At 37.3% G+C, this 16,115-nt stretch overlaps 1 protein-coding gene across 1 annotated transcript in view; it reads right to left on the bottom strand.

Annotated features, from left to right (window-relative positions):
• The window catches only part of LTN1 (listerin E3 ubiquitin protein ligase 1), a 31,793-nt gene extending 17,140 nt beyond the window's left edge, over positions 1-14,653 (bottom strand). Inside the window, exons 1-12 of the mRNA XM_008631690.2 lie at positions 14,450-14,653; positions 14,044-14,142; positions 12,828-13,058; positions 11,805-11,857; positions 11,201-11,381; positions 10,257-10,430; positions 8,990-9,180; positions 7,659-7,803; positions 6,153-6,938; positions 5,627-5,668; positions 4,252-4,444; positions 1,570-1,848 (exon numbers count right to left, since the gene is read on the bottom strand). Of these exons, the coding sequence (XP_008629912.1) occupies positions 1,570-1,848; positions 4,252-4,444; positions 5,627-5,668; positions 6,153-6,938; positions 7,659-7,803; positions 8,990-9,180; positions 10,257-10,430; positions 11,201-11,381; positions 11,805-11,857; positions 12,828-13,058; positions 14,044-14,142; positions 14,450-14,497 (2,422 nt within the window). The 5' untranslated portion in view covers positions 14,498-14,653. The remainder of the gene's footprint in view (positions 1-1,569; positions 1,849-4,251; positions 4,445-5,626; positions 5,669-6,152; positions 6,939-7,658; positions 7,804-8,989; positions 9,181-10,256; positions 10,431-11,200; positions 11,382-11,804; positions 11,858-12,827; positions 13,059-14,043; positions 14,143-14,449) is intronic.
• Positions 14,654-16,115: the final 1,462 nt, after the last annotated feature.

Here is a 16,115-nt window from a genome sequence, read left to right as displayed (position 1 = left end):
AACAAATGGACGAGCAAAACCACCACACACAGGTAAACTCTAATTACAACCTACAGCATACAGCAACATGTCTAAAGATCCTAGAGTAGGAAAACAATTCTCTTTTCTGTGGTTACATGCAAAAATTATCAGGGGCACACACACAGCTTTCTTGTTGCAGAGCAGTTTTAAATGAACTCTGACACACAGGTAAGATTTAATTTAATTGAGAATAACATTGATGTTCCTGTTTTCTGCTACCATATGTCCATACAGTCTTTAAAACCACAGATCTTTCTACCCAAATACTGAACATTCACAACATCAAGAGTCATTTATAAAGCAGCAGTGGTTTCCAAGCTAGTACTGTCTTACTTCACTTCTGTGACAACACTAAAACATTGTATTTATTTGTATTAATGTCAGTAAATGCATGTACCAAATTAACACTCTCAAATTCTGCATTCGAAGAATATAAATCAGGATCTCAGCCTGAACATGAGACACAATGTCTTGGGGTGACTTTATGATGTGTATCCCATATTGCTGCCCTATGCCCAGAAATTAATTTTTGTGCCTTTCTATGCCTTTAAACTGAGCCTGAGAGGGGGGAGGAAAAACTGAGCAAAACCTTTTCAAAGCAGTTTGCAGCTTGTTCAAGGTCACACAGAGACAGAGACTTTTTTCAACTGTGGCAGGACAGCGAGAGGGAAGGGAAGCACCCAGCTTGCTTTTCTTTCCAGCCAGCTTTCAGCAGTTTTTTTTCCTCAGCTCCTTTTCCTTCGGAGAGCTAAACTTTTGTCTTCCTGGGACTTTGTTTTTTTTTCCCTTTTCTCTGCTGGACTGTTTCAACATCAGAATACAATGGGAGGACTTTCCACCGAGGCCTTGGCCCTGGAGGTGGGCCCACCACCCTGTCCCAGCTCCAAGGCGGGGGGAAGAGAGAGACTACAGAGGGACTCTGAAATTTTCCCAAGTTTCTCTCAGCAGAGCAAGAGGTTTTATTATTTAGCATCATAATCCCTTTTCCTGTGTGTTTGTTAAATAAATAGTTTTTATCTCTTTCACTTTCCTTTGAGGAAAATTTATTTCTTCCTGAACCTGGTGGGGGAGGGGTGGCTGTAGCCTGCCTCAGAGGATATATTTTTAGATTTGGCCAAACTGGAGCACACTGGTAGAGAGAGGCATGGATCACAATTTATCTGGGCAACTTGGCCAATAAAAATGGTTTCAGAATAAATACATGTTATCTGTAATGAAGCGATTGCACATATTTTTTCATAGACGCCCCAGACTGCAAAATGAACAAAATATGTTCATTTGTTTTGTTTCATAGACTTTAAATAACTTCTGTAACACTCCAAAAAGTGTGCAATATCACAGCCTCCAAGTTAGCTGATACTAATATCAAACTTCAAAATCCTTGTAAAGATGCACAGGACTTGATGCTTAGCAGTAACTATGGGCACTGTAAATGAAAAGACAGATTTTTATGTCAGTTACAGCTGCAAATGCTTCATGTATGTGAACTCAGTATTCTATCACATGATTCTGTTTCATGAAAAGGAAGAATTTAGATGTAATCATCACCTATGAAAAAGCTCGGCTGAAGTTCTTTTTCCAGATTACCTGTCAAGTGTGTTGCATCCTGCCTCTGAGCACACAGCTGGAAGATGGTAAGGAGCAAGTCTTCTGAGGATGGCATCAGCAAGCACCCTTTCACTGAGCTGAAAAAGCTTGAGGCCACATCGCAGATGAAAGATACTGATGGTTCAGTATTTCCAGCTTCAGAAAGATCCTTTGCTTTAGACAGAGCTGCTTGAAGTTTATCAATAATCCTTTCAACAAAAGTTTCACCAATCAGTGATTCTATTGGGCAGAGGAAAAAGACAGTATGCTTTGAATACTTGATGAACATGACCATGCAAAGATGTCATATTAATATGGACCAATTTGATTCCTACTTACTAATTTTGAATTCAAAATAAAGTGCAAAGCAGTTTCAGTCTAATGGATCCCTAAACTCTCTTATTTCACAGACACCAACCAACGTTTCACACTGCCAAGTATCTTTTCTCCAAACCAGCTGAAGCAGCTTTGAAAAAGGTATATAAAATAGAGCAAGTGCAGAGTAATCCCTCCCCCTTTTATTCCTTCCTAGCTTCTGGCATCCAACTGTGAGCCCAAGATTTCACCGGACTACTGCATATAGCCATGAACATGCTTAGTTCCTTTTTCATGGGATACAAGCAAGCCAATTCCATTTCTCCTCAAACTCCACAGTATTCTGTAGCAATGAGTTCCATTATTTAATTATAAACTGTATGAAGAAGTGTACTTTTCTCGTCCCTCAAGACTGCTATCTAAGCATCTGTTAGAAACTCAGGTCCTTCCACTGAAAGAAACAATGATAAATTTCTCACTACTTGCATTTTCTATACAAATGATGATTTTATGGCTCTTAAGCACAACCCCATCCCTAATCGCTTCCACTACAACCTGACAAATTCAAATCTGTTTTCTTGCCCCTACAAGCAGAAGCCACTGTTTGTCTAACCATCCCTGCCAGATTTCTTTGGGCATATTCTAATTCTATTAAACATTTTTCAAAAGCATATAGGTGAACAAAAATATTGCAGCGACCAAAACTACATGCAGTATTCCAGATACTGACTACATATTCAGTGCATTTACTACATGCTATAATAATTTTCATTTATCCTCTGTTTTTTTTACAGCAGCTCCTAATAACCTGTATTACTCCTTTTTTACTGCTTTTTTACAACCTGTCACTTACAGGGAAACACCACAATGACTGCAGATCTCTTTTGAGTTTTACCAGCTCAGAGCCTACCATTGAATTGATACAGTTACAACTGTGTTCTTCCCATGTATACTTGTAATACTTATTGGCTTTGGATTTCTTTTGTAATCTTTTGTATCAGTTAAGCATTCAGTATCACAACACACTGCTATGGGTCTGTGAAGTTTCAGGTCTGATTACCATTAATAATTTATCAGAAACAATTATCTTCCTTTCAGTATTTATCCTTTTTCCCCTTTAATTCCTATCATCATAGGCTACTGATCCATGAAAGGCTTGTCTATTTCCTCTGTGACAATTTACCTTAAAAAACTTACAAGAGATCTCATTAAAAAAATCCTTTTGGAAGTTCACATACCCTATTTCAGCTTGAATGACTAAGTCAAGAACCACCATAGCTCCTCAAAATCTCTTAGGCTTTATCCAATATGAATTAAAAACAGGTCACCCAGCACCCAGCAGAAAATGAACTCAGGAGTGCCTCCAGCTCTACAGTCAAAAAGCAAAGTCACTGGACGATCAGCCCTAGAAGATTACTGCCTCACAAGCACATTTGTTGGACTCTCTATGGAGAGAGGAAAACAGGTTTTCCTGATGGTCCTTTACATCAAAAGTTCCAGTAACAGAAAAAACAATCTTAGGACACCTTCAGGATGCCTTGTCTAAGAATATCCACCACGGTGAGTTGCCTGTGTGCATCTTTGAAACTTGAAAGCACCATTAATGTGCACAGCATCCACTGACACTGAAACATGTCACCTCAGGGATCAAAGCAAATGCTGAGTTTACGTGGAAAAAATGAAGAAAGCTGAACTCCCCTGCAAGTCTATATCAGATACGAAAAATGCAAGGAATAAATTAAATAGGATGCTATTAATAAAAAAAATCAGATTACACACACAGCATAAGAGCACACACAGAGTTTTTAAAAGACATGAAACTAAATGGAAATGGCTCAAAACAATTCAAAGGTCCTGTAACAAGGCATTACTAAAACACACATGGGCCCGTAACAATTGACTTTGTATTCTAGTTTTGAAGGTAAATTTCACACAGTATGGTTTAAAAATTCATATTATTTTACAGCACATCAGCTAATAGATCAAGCTTACTTAAAATTTTCTTCAACTTTTCAAAACTTGCAAATCTGAATCTTCTCTTTAAACACTGCCCGCATTTAGCAATGTGGACCAAAAAAATGGCAGTTGCTACAAGTTAGTGTTTATAAAATTAAATTGGATGTAGTAAACTGGCTCAGGTATAAAAAAAGCCCAAAACAAAGAAATAAAAACCCCAACAAAAACCAACCAATCAACAAAAAACTACCAGGAGAAAGCCTAAATGCTCTACATGAAGTATTCTGGAAGATCCCAAATTCCTTTCAACCTTACACAAAGTCTAAGTGCAACATTTACACTTCACAAACTCCAAGGATTACATATGCTCACCACTTTTAACATGCTGCGACAACACCAAGCTCAGGAGGGTCCACCTTTCTGAAGAGGCTGATTCTGATGAGGCTGCTCTTGTTTTTAAACCCAGGTGACACAGATCATCTGCCAGCATTACTAGTCTTTCTCCAAGCGTGTCTCCTTTCAGCCAGTCAGAGACTAAGGAAAGTTTCGTTGTGCTTGAGCATGCCTGGATCATAAGAAAAAAATTCCAAGAACCTTTTGACGGTATAGAATAATAGAATGGTTTGGGTTGGAAGGGACCTTAAAGATCATCTTCCAAGTTCCAATTTAAGTACCAACCCCTTGCCATGGGCAGGGACACTTTCCACTAGATCTGGTTGCTCCAAGCCCCAACCAACCTGGCCTTGAACACTTCCAGGGATGGGGCAGCCACAGCTTCTCTGGGCAACCTGTTATTAACTTTTAATACTAAGTGTAAGATTAATATGTCAAACTTGCACACGCAGAGGGGGAACTATATCATCTGCCACAAACAGTCTTTAAATTTTATATCTGCAACAACACCCCCAACTTTCTTTTTGTCAGAGACAGCAACTTATGGCTGGGTCAGATCTCTACTGCAGAGTGAAATAAGTCACCTTCTGAAAATGCTTCCATTACCTTTGTCCTCCAACTACAGAGCCCAGGAAATTCCTACACAGGAATTAGAAAAATAACTTCTGGATGACCAAGTTGGCTGAAATAAAATCTATTTACAACATAAAAATACTGTTTACAGCACCTGAATTTCTTTAAGAAGAAATAGAAGGTCACAAATTAAAAACGTTATTTTGCTGATGAGCCACTGTAAGTTACAAAATCATAAAAACTGAATATTCCTAAAATATACAGCATATGTGAGGGAAGATCCTGTGGTCTGTGCACTGGACTGTAAGTCATGTGCTATGAGTTTTTGTCCAAAAATTTGTCATACACTTCCTATTTCATCCCATGCAATCACTTAAATGTCAGTTTGTCAACATTCAGTGTGAAAAAATGTAATACTACCTTTTCCTCATAAGCACCTTGTAAAGATGATGACATAAATAATCATTTAAATTATTGGTCTAACCCCCAGCTCCATTCTCTCCAGCTTAGAAGAGATGATCAACAAATCAGGAATCCCTCTGGCTCAAAAAGCAAGCTGACCAAAACCAGAAGGGACAAATACTCTTTTGTTTTGGCATCATCATTTCATTTTTAAGATGGTTTCCAGATTTAAGTGCATTTAAAACAAACACTACTCTGAAACTGTAAGATTTTCAAACTATGGAAATTATCACTACAAACACATGTGAGTCTTAAAGCTAACATCAGAGGATTATTAAAAACTATGCATAACAGGAACAAAAAAAACCTTAAGAGGTACCTTTTGAATTATCTGGAGAAAAATAACCCATTTCAGGTCCATCTGAAAAGAAAAAACAAAATTCCCCAATATTTAATAAAAATCTTTGCTGAACAGGAAGCAATAATGCCATTTTAACTGTTCTGTAGGGTGTAAGTAGAAGCTGCTGAAATTCAGTAACAAAGTTATTGATTATATCATTTTTGTCTTCCAAATCTTTTTCTACAGCAAAATAAGGGACTGCATTTATACAAAAGGCTACCAGTGACTACTGTAAAAGTACACTGTATAAAGAAGCAAGAGCAGAGAAATTCTGATGTTGCTTTTTAAAAAGTATTTATACCCTACAGAAAGGGACAGAACCTTTCACATCAACACTATCATGTCAAATTTTCCTAAAACTACCTTCCTTATGCTGAACTTAACCCAAATTCATGTAGAATTATCTTCCAGGTGACAGTGCCAAAGGAAGATTATTAATGAACCACAGCCCACAAAAACAGTAATGACTTTGATAAAAATTAATAACATAATGTACAAGTCATACCTTTGCTAAATCATCAAGAATGACTTTCCTTTCATCATTATTGTTGCAACAATGAAGTACACTGTATAAAATATCAACCAGGAAATGGGTGTCTTTTCTCCAATCTTCTTTCAGCCAAGTTATTAAATTCATATACAGAAATTGTACAGCTGGACTTCGGTTATGAGCTTTCATTTCATTTTGGGATTCAGCCTGAGCAGGGCTTACATCATTTCCCTGCTCTAAAAGTACTTGGAAAACTCTGTTTGAGGAAAAAGAGTTGAGCAGGGCAGAGAGAAATTTCAAATGCAGTTCTGACTTCTGTTCATTGACATACACAATGCTCAGCTCAGCCAGGTTGCAGACTAAGTTCTCTAGAGGTTCTTTCCTCAGACGTGACGTTTGCTGCAATTCAGCCTGAATTTCAGAGTCACCATTTCTCATTTCCGTGAGCTTTCGATTCTCTGTGTTCCTTTCAGATTCATCCTCGTCTGTAAATCGGATTTTGAGAGATTTTCTATTGTTTGGTTTCGTAGTACTCTTTGGATTCTGAAGAATTTCTAGCATACCAGATATGGCAAACAATGATTTCTCATCAGCATCCAACCTATCAACATGAAGTATACACATTTTTAAAAGATGGTCCCAAAATTCTGACAACAGTTTCTGGAAAAGTTCATCTGCGCCATCATCATTGGAGAGTTCTGCTTTAGCTTCCCAGGAACTCAGCATTTCTGCTATTTGATAAAATAATGGTCCACTTTGTAACTTGGGCTCCTTAAGTACAGCATTGGTAAAAGGAATTAGCTATAAAGACAAAAAAATAGTATTAAAGAACAGTGATCCAATTTATAAAATCATTTTATTCTTTATAATGCCAAGAAATTATATAATCTGAAAAGCCTTCTGGAAGCAGTTCTGCAAATATCAGAATTACATATGCTTGAACACATCACAAAAATATACAGGGTGGGAGGCACTTTTTCCCTTAAATATAACTTAAATTGCACAGTAAAAGGATGATTTCATAGGAAAAAAAAAAAAAACCCTAATTCAGTACCATTACTTTTGTTACATGTTGCTCTCTACAACTCCCTGAAAGGAGGTGAGGATGGGTCTCTTCTGCCATGTCTCAAGTGAAAGGATGAGAAGGAATGGCCTTAAATCGCAGCAGGGGAAATTCAGACCGGGTATTAGGAAAAAAAAAAATCACTGGAAGTGTGGTCAGGCATTGGAATAAGTTGCCCAGAGAGGTGGTGGAGTCACCACCTCTGGAAGTGCTTAAGAGATGCCTGGATGAGGTACTTGGGGACATGGTCTGGGGGCTATTTTTGTGGTGCTGGGCTGACAGTGGGACTGGATGATCTCAAAGGTCTTTTTCAACCCTGACAATTCTGTGTGGTTTTTTTCATAAAGTCTAGAGAAACTCTCAACAGAGAAGTAAATCCTCACCTAAAACTCACATTTTTCTTTAATTTTGAATTATTAAATGTACACACAACAATATTCAGTATTTCTGATGAATACCTGGTCACATATAAGCATTTGATGAATTTGGTTTTGGTCATCTTCTTCTCTTTTCTGTAGTACAGCAAAGCACAGACACTCCATAAATGCACTTATAATTGCTGAACTTTCTGAAGGGCTGGCTATTGTCCTCTCACTTGACAATCTGTAAGAGGACACACAGTCATCTGTGCTTCCAAGAAACCCAGTAGGAATGTCACCAATGTACCCTCAGTTACGCTGTTCTGATCCAGACACCACCAGTATGAGAATGCAGGATCATAGAATCATTTATAGGAGTCAGATCAAAATAAATTCAATTTAAAAAGTCAATAAACCCAGGCATTTAATAGAACCTACATCAAAATAACTTCTTCATCCAGTCTTAGCATTCAGAAAAAAAAGATCTATGTAAACAGAGAAACCATATACAGTCAAGCACACTGTCTTATGTTTCAGATGGCTGTCAAAACTCCTTTGCAATCTTACACACACACTACAGAGGTTCAGAAAGCGTCACTTTCTGTCATTACAGGAAAAAAAAAGAAAAAAAAGAAGGAAAAAAAAGAGGAAAAAAAGAAAAGAGCCACCTAAAGACAGTTTCACAAGTTCTGAGTCTGAAAAACTGCAATTTTTTTGCTTTTTAATAAATATTAGGTCACACAAATTATCATACAATTATTACAATCATTTTACTACTGGTAATAAAATTCTATACACTTTTCAATCAAACCCCTACATAACTCTCTTCCCCAAGAGCTCCGCTAATTGCCACACCAACATCAGTCGAGAACTGATTTTTGTTTAAATAAATGAAATTTCAGTACTTCATAAAATAATTTCTATATGCTTTTGAGTACACAATGCACAGGTGCACATTTAAATTACATTTGATAGAAAGTTGGCTTTGAGGTATTTTAAAGACACACAGCAAAAGCAGTTTCAATCCTTTAAAAAGCAGTATCACAAGAATTACAGTTCCTGCATAAAGGAAATGTCACTATCACAAGGCTAATCCCCTCTGTAAGAATTACCCACTGGTGAGAAGAACCTGATTCTTAAGAGTCACCCTTAATTATAATTGATTTTCCATTTTCAAACTGGTCATGGAATAAACACAAAGCTTGGACAAGGAAAGATAAGAATGCTTCATGTAAGGAAGATGTAATGAAATCAAAAGGAAAGCTGAAGATTTAAGACAACAGGAATAGCCACAAAGGACTGACTCCAGTTTTGGATATTGAAAAGAATTTTTAAACTATGATTCTCATTCATCTTTAAATGCTTAAAGATTAGTTTATTTCCAAATGTAAAATAGACTGATTCCAAATAAATAAATTTGTGGTCCATACCCTTGAACTATAGAGCTGAAAAAAACTCTGAAGTATTCCAGCTTCGGTTCCACAACGTCAGGAGGCACCTTGCTAATGAAGGGCAGGAGGTTTGGGTAGATAACAGTGGCTAATCCTCGCCCACCTTCTCGAAGCACTGTCCAGAGCTTTGGCAGAACTCCTTTCTTGGCATTTACATGACTCCAACAGCCCTACAGAAAGAAACTCACTTACTATAAATTAAACAACAATATGTTGCCTCAGAAGAACTCCCAAGCTAGGCATTTAACCCACCTCCCTGTATTATAACTGAAACAAGTTATTGTGAAATTTAAATTCTGTTAAGTTACTCACTTGCCAGTATTCTTTAAAATCACTTTCTCCCTATTTCGGCTTGTGAATTTAAGAAGTTAAAATGATAAAACTATTTCTGCATCGTTTAAAATCAATTGCCCTTCCTTGTTAGCCAACTGCAATTAAAGGTTTCTCTTTAATAATGCTTTCATAATGCTTCATAGAAATCACTATTTAATTAGACCTGTATTTAATTTTAAGTTCTCATTATCAAGACCAACCAATAACTGACTTTAGAAGTATCACTAACTTCAAAACTCTCTTCAAAAATTTTCTGATGGTTAGAAGATGCTTTGGCACTTTCCCCTCCCTAAAATTTTTTGTCACCTGATCTATTTTATTTCTTATAATATTTGTTATAGTTCAAGGTACCTATATTTATAACAAGCTGAACAAAGACTGTTTAGGGGCTTTTCTTCATGAAAACTTGTTACAGTTCATTCCAGCAGTTGCAAAAGGGATCTGCAGTATTAAACCCTCAAAGCATCCCAGTCTATGGCAACACCTCATCCTGCTAATAAATGCAAAGCTGGTGTTTCACTTAAAATTTGAAAAAAATAAAAAGCTATAGAACCTTTACATTTGAAGGGGAAACAAACTAACCAAAAACACACTGCAGGTCATTTTTGTAACTGTCTTTAACAAAGAAAAAGGTTTTAAGCACTATTTGACTTACTAGTAACTACACTTAATGAAAGGGTTTCAGGTTAATTAAATTAAATTCATAACACAACTCTAATTTTCAGATTTGCTAGACACGATATATTTGAAAGTTACACTGAAAGAAGGAGGATGCAGCCTTAAGGAGTTCCTGTTATTAATCATAAATAAAACCCAGACAAGCCTGTCTTCCTAATTCTACACGGAGAACAACAACACTTAGTGAAAAGTTAAATTTGATGAAAGTATCTGCCCCTTAGGCTTCCCACATTACCTCAATAGTGGTGATAGTATAAAGCACTGCTTCCCAAAGAGCAGGACACACCACTGCATCACTGTCATCAATGCTGAGAAGAACAGCAGGACAAACTCTTGGTGCTTCAGCTCTCACCATCTCAGGCAAATGCTGGCAAAAAGCAGAAATCAGCTCAAAGAAAGCTGAGCGAACCTGACAGAGGCCACAGAAGAAAAAACACAATTTGTCACTACGTGTAGTTTATAAAACTCCTTTTAAATTCAACAAAACCTTACAACATGCCATCCCCATACTTTATCCTATTAACAAAGGTTAAAATATTATTAAAAACGAAGAAAAACAAAGCAGTTATTCAACAGTCTTATCAAATATTTTAACATAATTTGTTTAGTGATAAAAAGCTTATCAAAAGTTGTATTTTTATATACTTCTCAAAAGGCATTTTTTCCCAAAAGCAACTTAAAACTTTTAAACAAAATACTATGGCATGAATTCATCACTCTATGCACTGCTGGTCTTGACAGACTAAAGACTAGTAACATGGTTTAAAAAATGAAAATCCCAAGGCACTAAGAACACATACTGTGAGCTGACAGAGTTTATACCTTATACATGAATTTTTATTTTTGGCAAATTGCCAAAAAGTAGATCATGATAATCTGAAAATAAAAATTTAGCTTACTGGACAAATTTACAAGCAATATTGTCTATATTGATTTTGGGGGGTTTTTAACATTAAGTCTGGTCAGATATTAGTCCTAGATCAAAAAGATTTGTAATTATGTAAACTGAACAGCCTCTTTAGCCTTTCTGGAATCTACCTAGAAACCAGAAGGCTGTTTCAAACCTAAGCAAAGTACAAAGTTCATAGCTGTAGAATACAAGTAACTAATACTTCCTTAGGTGAAGTGCATTACCTTTTACAAAAACCAAGCAAAATAAAGAAGAAATTTAAAAGTCACCTGTGATACGCTGTGTTTGCTGTATTTCCAAAATTTGTTTTGGGACAGAAGTGACATTAACTTCTCCTCCAGTGAATGCATCTCTTTCTTTGGCAACATGCTGAGCAACTTTTTTAAAGCTAACAAGGAACAGGTCAGAATCCGGAAAAATTTGGCTTCCCTTTCTTCTTCTGGTACAGTTCTCAGAAAGCAAAACAAACAAAAAAGTTAAAGTGAACCGCAAATAAACCAGCAGGCATCCCATGTTTTTCTTAACGAAACCGTCTTCAATTCTTTTGTGTTGTTCTTTTGATTTCAGGTGACAGCAATGTTCCATAGATTCTAAATTACATTATAAAGTGTTAGAAAAGAAAGAGTTTCAAGTCATCTCATCTTCCAGCTACTCACAAATGCTATTCTTAAAAGAGCTGAAACAAGAATTAGACAACTGATAATACTTTCAAAACCATTTATACTTAAGTTCCAAACAAAGTTGCTGGGATCTGGACTCAAATAATTATTCTGTCTCTTGAAACAAAACTAAAATCACTACCTCCAGGGACAGAGAACCCAATACAGACCAAGATTTAAGGACTTAAATACACATTAAAGCAGGCAGACATACTGAGGGTCACTGAGTGTATCAGCTGTTTCTTTCAGAAGGTGATCTTGAAGTACCTATGGGGGAAAAAACAATACATATAAACATGAAGAAATCTAATATTTATATGTGAACAATACAGTCCATACATTATTTAGAGACAGCCCTACAATAAAATTCCACAACCTCTGAGTTGTCTTTCTAGTATTTTTAGACATGCTAGTAAACATGCTAGAGAACAATTTGACTCATGCTGAACATAGTAGCTGTGGTACTGCTTGAATTAAGTCTTCATAATACTTAGTAAATTACAGCCCTATGCCAATGTGCCCCTGCTAAAAAGAAGCCAAACTGAGGCAAATCAAAATAGTCAGGTTTGCATATGATCGGCCAGCAATGCAATCTTTTACCTTTTTTTAATTCAGTCAATTCCATATCATACCTGACTGGCAGAAGAGTATAAACCTTGGTCAGAACTAAACTTGTAGATGCTGAAACACTGCTCAGCACTCTTCATCCCTTGTTCACTGCAGCTAAACTACTCCAGCATCATTACTCCCTCTGTCAGCAACATTATGTGTTGACTGAGCATCATTACATGGGAATGCACACAAGGAAATTCACTAGTCATTCCTCTGGTTCCAGTCATTCTCATCTCAAGTCCAAAAAAACAGATGCATTTTTTTCTCTGCATTCTTTATTATTTTTCTTTTTTATATTTCCTTACAGAAGAAATTCTTCCCTGTGACGGTGACGGTACCCTGGCACAGGCTGCCCAGAGAAGCTGAGGCTGCCCCATCCCTTGGAAGTGTTCAAGGCCAGGCTGGACAGCGCTTGGACCAACCTGGTCTAGTGGAAGGTGTCCCTGCCCATGGCAGGGGGTAGAACATGAACCTTTTGGAAGTCCCTTCCAATCCAAACCATTCTACGATTCTCTTCACAGGAGCAAAGTTTCAGGTGAGAAAGAAATTTAACCGTGAAGAATAGATGGGGGAATAGAAGTTTACATATACAAAGCCTTAAAGAAATATAAAACTATAAACTCACATTGAGAATTTCATCCTTACAGAATACTAAGGCTTCAGGTTGTTTGCTTGAAGGAAAAGCTTTTTCAAAAGCTACTTTTGCAGCAGAAGCAGCAGGGGAGTAAGTGTCACACTGAGCAATCAGCCAGTAACCCATGATAGTTTTTAAGTAAGGAGCTAAGTGTTTTTTTACTTTAAGAATCAGTTGCTCGAAAGATTGCTGAGTTGCTTCTCGAACACGGCGATCATGATCCTGTTAAACAAAAAAAGAAAGAAGAGTAAGAGAAAGGTTTATTGATTTAAGAAATGTACCTTTGATTTCAGGTACTTCAAAGCAAAAGGGGTGATTAAAAAGCCATGTTTGCAGTTAACTGGATTTGAAACATAAATTTGAGAATACACACCACCAACAAAAAAGTTTACCTCTCCCAAGATATGGGGAGAGTCCTAATTTAGTAGCATCATACTCCCAAAGTGTTGTACACTCAGAATTGTAACCTTTCTCTGATATCCCTAACTACAGTTTTTGTTTCCAATTTACACAAACATTTTACAGACAGAGAAGAGGCAGGAGAAACAGGAAGCCTTGAAGACATCTTTTGAATTAGAACTACCATAAAGCTGTGCATCATTATCCTTTATTTGCATATGAATTTACAACATCATGATTTTCTACACTCTTGACTCCAGAAAGAAACGTCAGTAATTACTCTAATGGGTAAGAATAGTGATTCATTTTGTCCCATATCATGTTTCCAACAGTAGCCATTCCAGACAGCTTGGAAATACAGTAAATATATAAAAAATCTATTGCTAATCTGGCTACACATGGTCTTTTCATATTTGGGTTTGGGGTTTTCTTTTAGTGTTAAGTCTAGTCAAGTATTAGTCTTAGATCAAGAAGATTAACTGAACAGACTCTCTAGCCTTTCTGGAATCTTTCTGGAATCTGGAATAAAAGAACTTTTCCTAAGAAATACAGTACCATCTTTTAAACATAAAGTCTAACAGACCTATCAAGGAAGTACAGCCCAGACATCAACAGTTCAAGATTCCACCCACTGCCAATACTGAAATACATCAAAAAAAAAAAAAGAACAGTATTTTCCTTCAACTTGATGTTTGTCCTAGAACAAGTCAGTAATTCCAACAAAGGCAGATAGGTCAACAATGACCACCTCAGAGGTAGTCACAGGAAGTACATGGTAAGTTTTTAATTTAAATACTTCAATACTTACTAGTGAAATTTTACAGTAAATTCTCGGCCAGTAAGGAAGAACGCCTTTAACAACTTCCGCTTCTCTTTCCTTGCACATTGTCCCAAACTCCTGCATAGCCTAAAATCAAAATATCAAGAGCATGACTTAAGAAGTCAGGTAGATATGTTCTGTAATTTACCAGTCTATATCTGAAACTGCAACTCCCTTTTCCAAAAATCAATTCATTTCTTGCAACTGAGCATCTATAGAGATAATTGCATCATGGAGCTTGCTACAGGTATCCAAGATATCTTCTGGATTGCAGTTCTAGCAAATCCACCAAAGTGAAATTAGTGTTAGTTACATCCTCTTCCACCCTTAAGAAAACTGTATTATTCTCCAATTAAAAACAAATAAATTAGGGGGGGATAAAGGATACACCTACTTTTAACTTGGTTGTGATATCCCTTTTAGAAAGTTTTCGCAACACCATTCGGAAATCAGCATCCACAAGGCTGTCTATTTCCTCTGCTCCTTGAATTGCAGGAACATATCCTAGATCACTCTGAGATGTTCCAAAGCCGATAAACCCAGGCACTGTTCCACGTTCTTTGGCAAGGAGCTCTGCAGCTCGGCCACTGCTAGAAGGCTGACAAAAAACAGGGATAGGAGTCAATGATCTATTTCATTTTATTTTGCACATATCATGCATTTGAAGATATGATCCTATTTATATTGTATAATTAACCTTCTAATTAAAAGAAAGTCTCACAAAGAGAAGTCCACCTGTGCTTTAAACATAGAAATTTGACCTAGAAAATGATTCTTCTCTTTAGGATCAGGCTGAGAAAGTTCAGGCTGATCAGCCTGGAAAAGAAAAGGTTCCAGGGAGCCCTCAGTATCCTTCCAGGGAGCCTAAAAGGAAGCTGGAGAGAACTCTTCATCGGGAACTGTAGTGATAGGACAAAGAGGAATGACTTCAAACTGAAACGAAGTAGGTTTAGATTAAATATGAAATTCTTGCCTGTGAGGAAGGTGAATTCCTGGCACGGGCTGCCCAGAGAAGCTGTGGCTGCCCCATCCCTGGAAGTGTTCAAGGCCAGGCTGGATGCGGCTTGGAGCAGCCTGATCTAGCAGAAGGCATCCCCACCCATGGCAGGGGGTGGGACCGGATGAGCTTTAAAGTCCCTTCCAACCCCAACATTTCTGAGTCTATTCCAAGATTCTGCAAATCAGCATTCTCTTTTCTCATAATGCATGAATACTTATGGAAAATATTATTGCTTTTATTGCTTCTTATTGCTTTTTTTGCTATACAATAAAGCCTAACAGAAAACTCCTTCTGCAAGCGAACAATTTATTAAGAAACTATTTATCCTCCTTCACTACTTCTGGTTTTCCTGGTTCTTATCATGGGCCAATACAGCTCCCAGGGAATGCTCCTTGTATCTCTGAATAAATAAAAACACACAGACAAATCAAAGGATTCGCCCACCAACCAAACGGTAAAAAATTATTTAGAGGAATGGAGCAAAAACATGCATATGTAACAAGTATAACAAATACCATCACACAGTTGCGTTTTGGAGCTCAGCACCTCTTCTAGTTTACCCCATTTGCTAGTTGTATAATTCGTTCAGGTTTGTTTCAACCACTCTCTTTTGGAAAGACTGCCCCAAAACTGACTGATGCTTTAATGTCCTCTGGGACATCTTCTAATTTCTAATTAGAAATCTAATCTTTTATTTTCTAATGACAGCAGCAATTTTGTGAGCTTGTGGGGTTTAAATCACCTTTTCTGCATGTGAGCTATTACGGACACGCTGCTTTGCGTTCCCTAGTCTTCCCTAAATCCAGGGAGGAATTAGGGAACCTGAACACCAGACCTCTCCCACATCCTGAGTGATAGGACAGATGTCACATCACCTCTGGCCTTGTGGCAAGAGTATTCTAAGACTCTGCACAGAAAAACACACCGAATGTACCACCGGTACCTTGCTGAATCTACACCCGCGGTGATTTTGCTGCCCCTCTCCATACAAATACCACAGCAGCAGCAGTCACACTCCCCTAAAGCACGATTCAGGCCAAGAGGCGCCAGATACCACAAC

This window comes from Corvus brachyrhynchos, unplaced genomic scaffold (assembly GCF_000691975.1).
Source record: "Corvus brachyrhynchos isolate BGI_N302 unplaced genomic scaffold, ASM69197v1 scaffold3, whole genome shotgun sequence".
Classification (NCBI taxonomy): domain Eukaryota; kingdom Metazoa; phylum Chordata; class Aves; order Passeriformes; family Corvidae; genus Corvus; species Corvus brachyrhynchos.
Note: the sequence above shows the minus strand (reverse complement) of the source record. Positions and strands in the feature narration are given on the sequence as shown.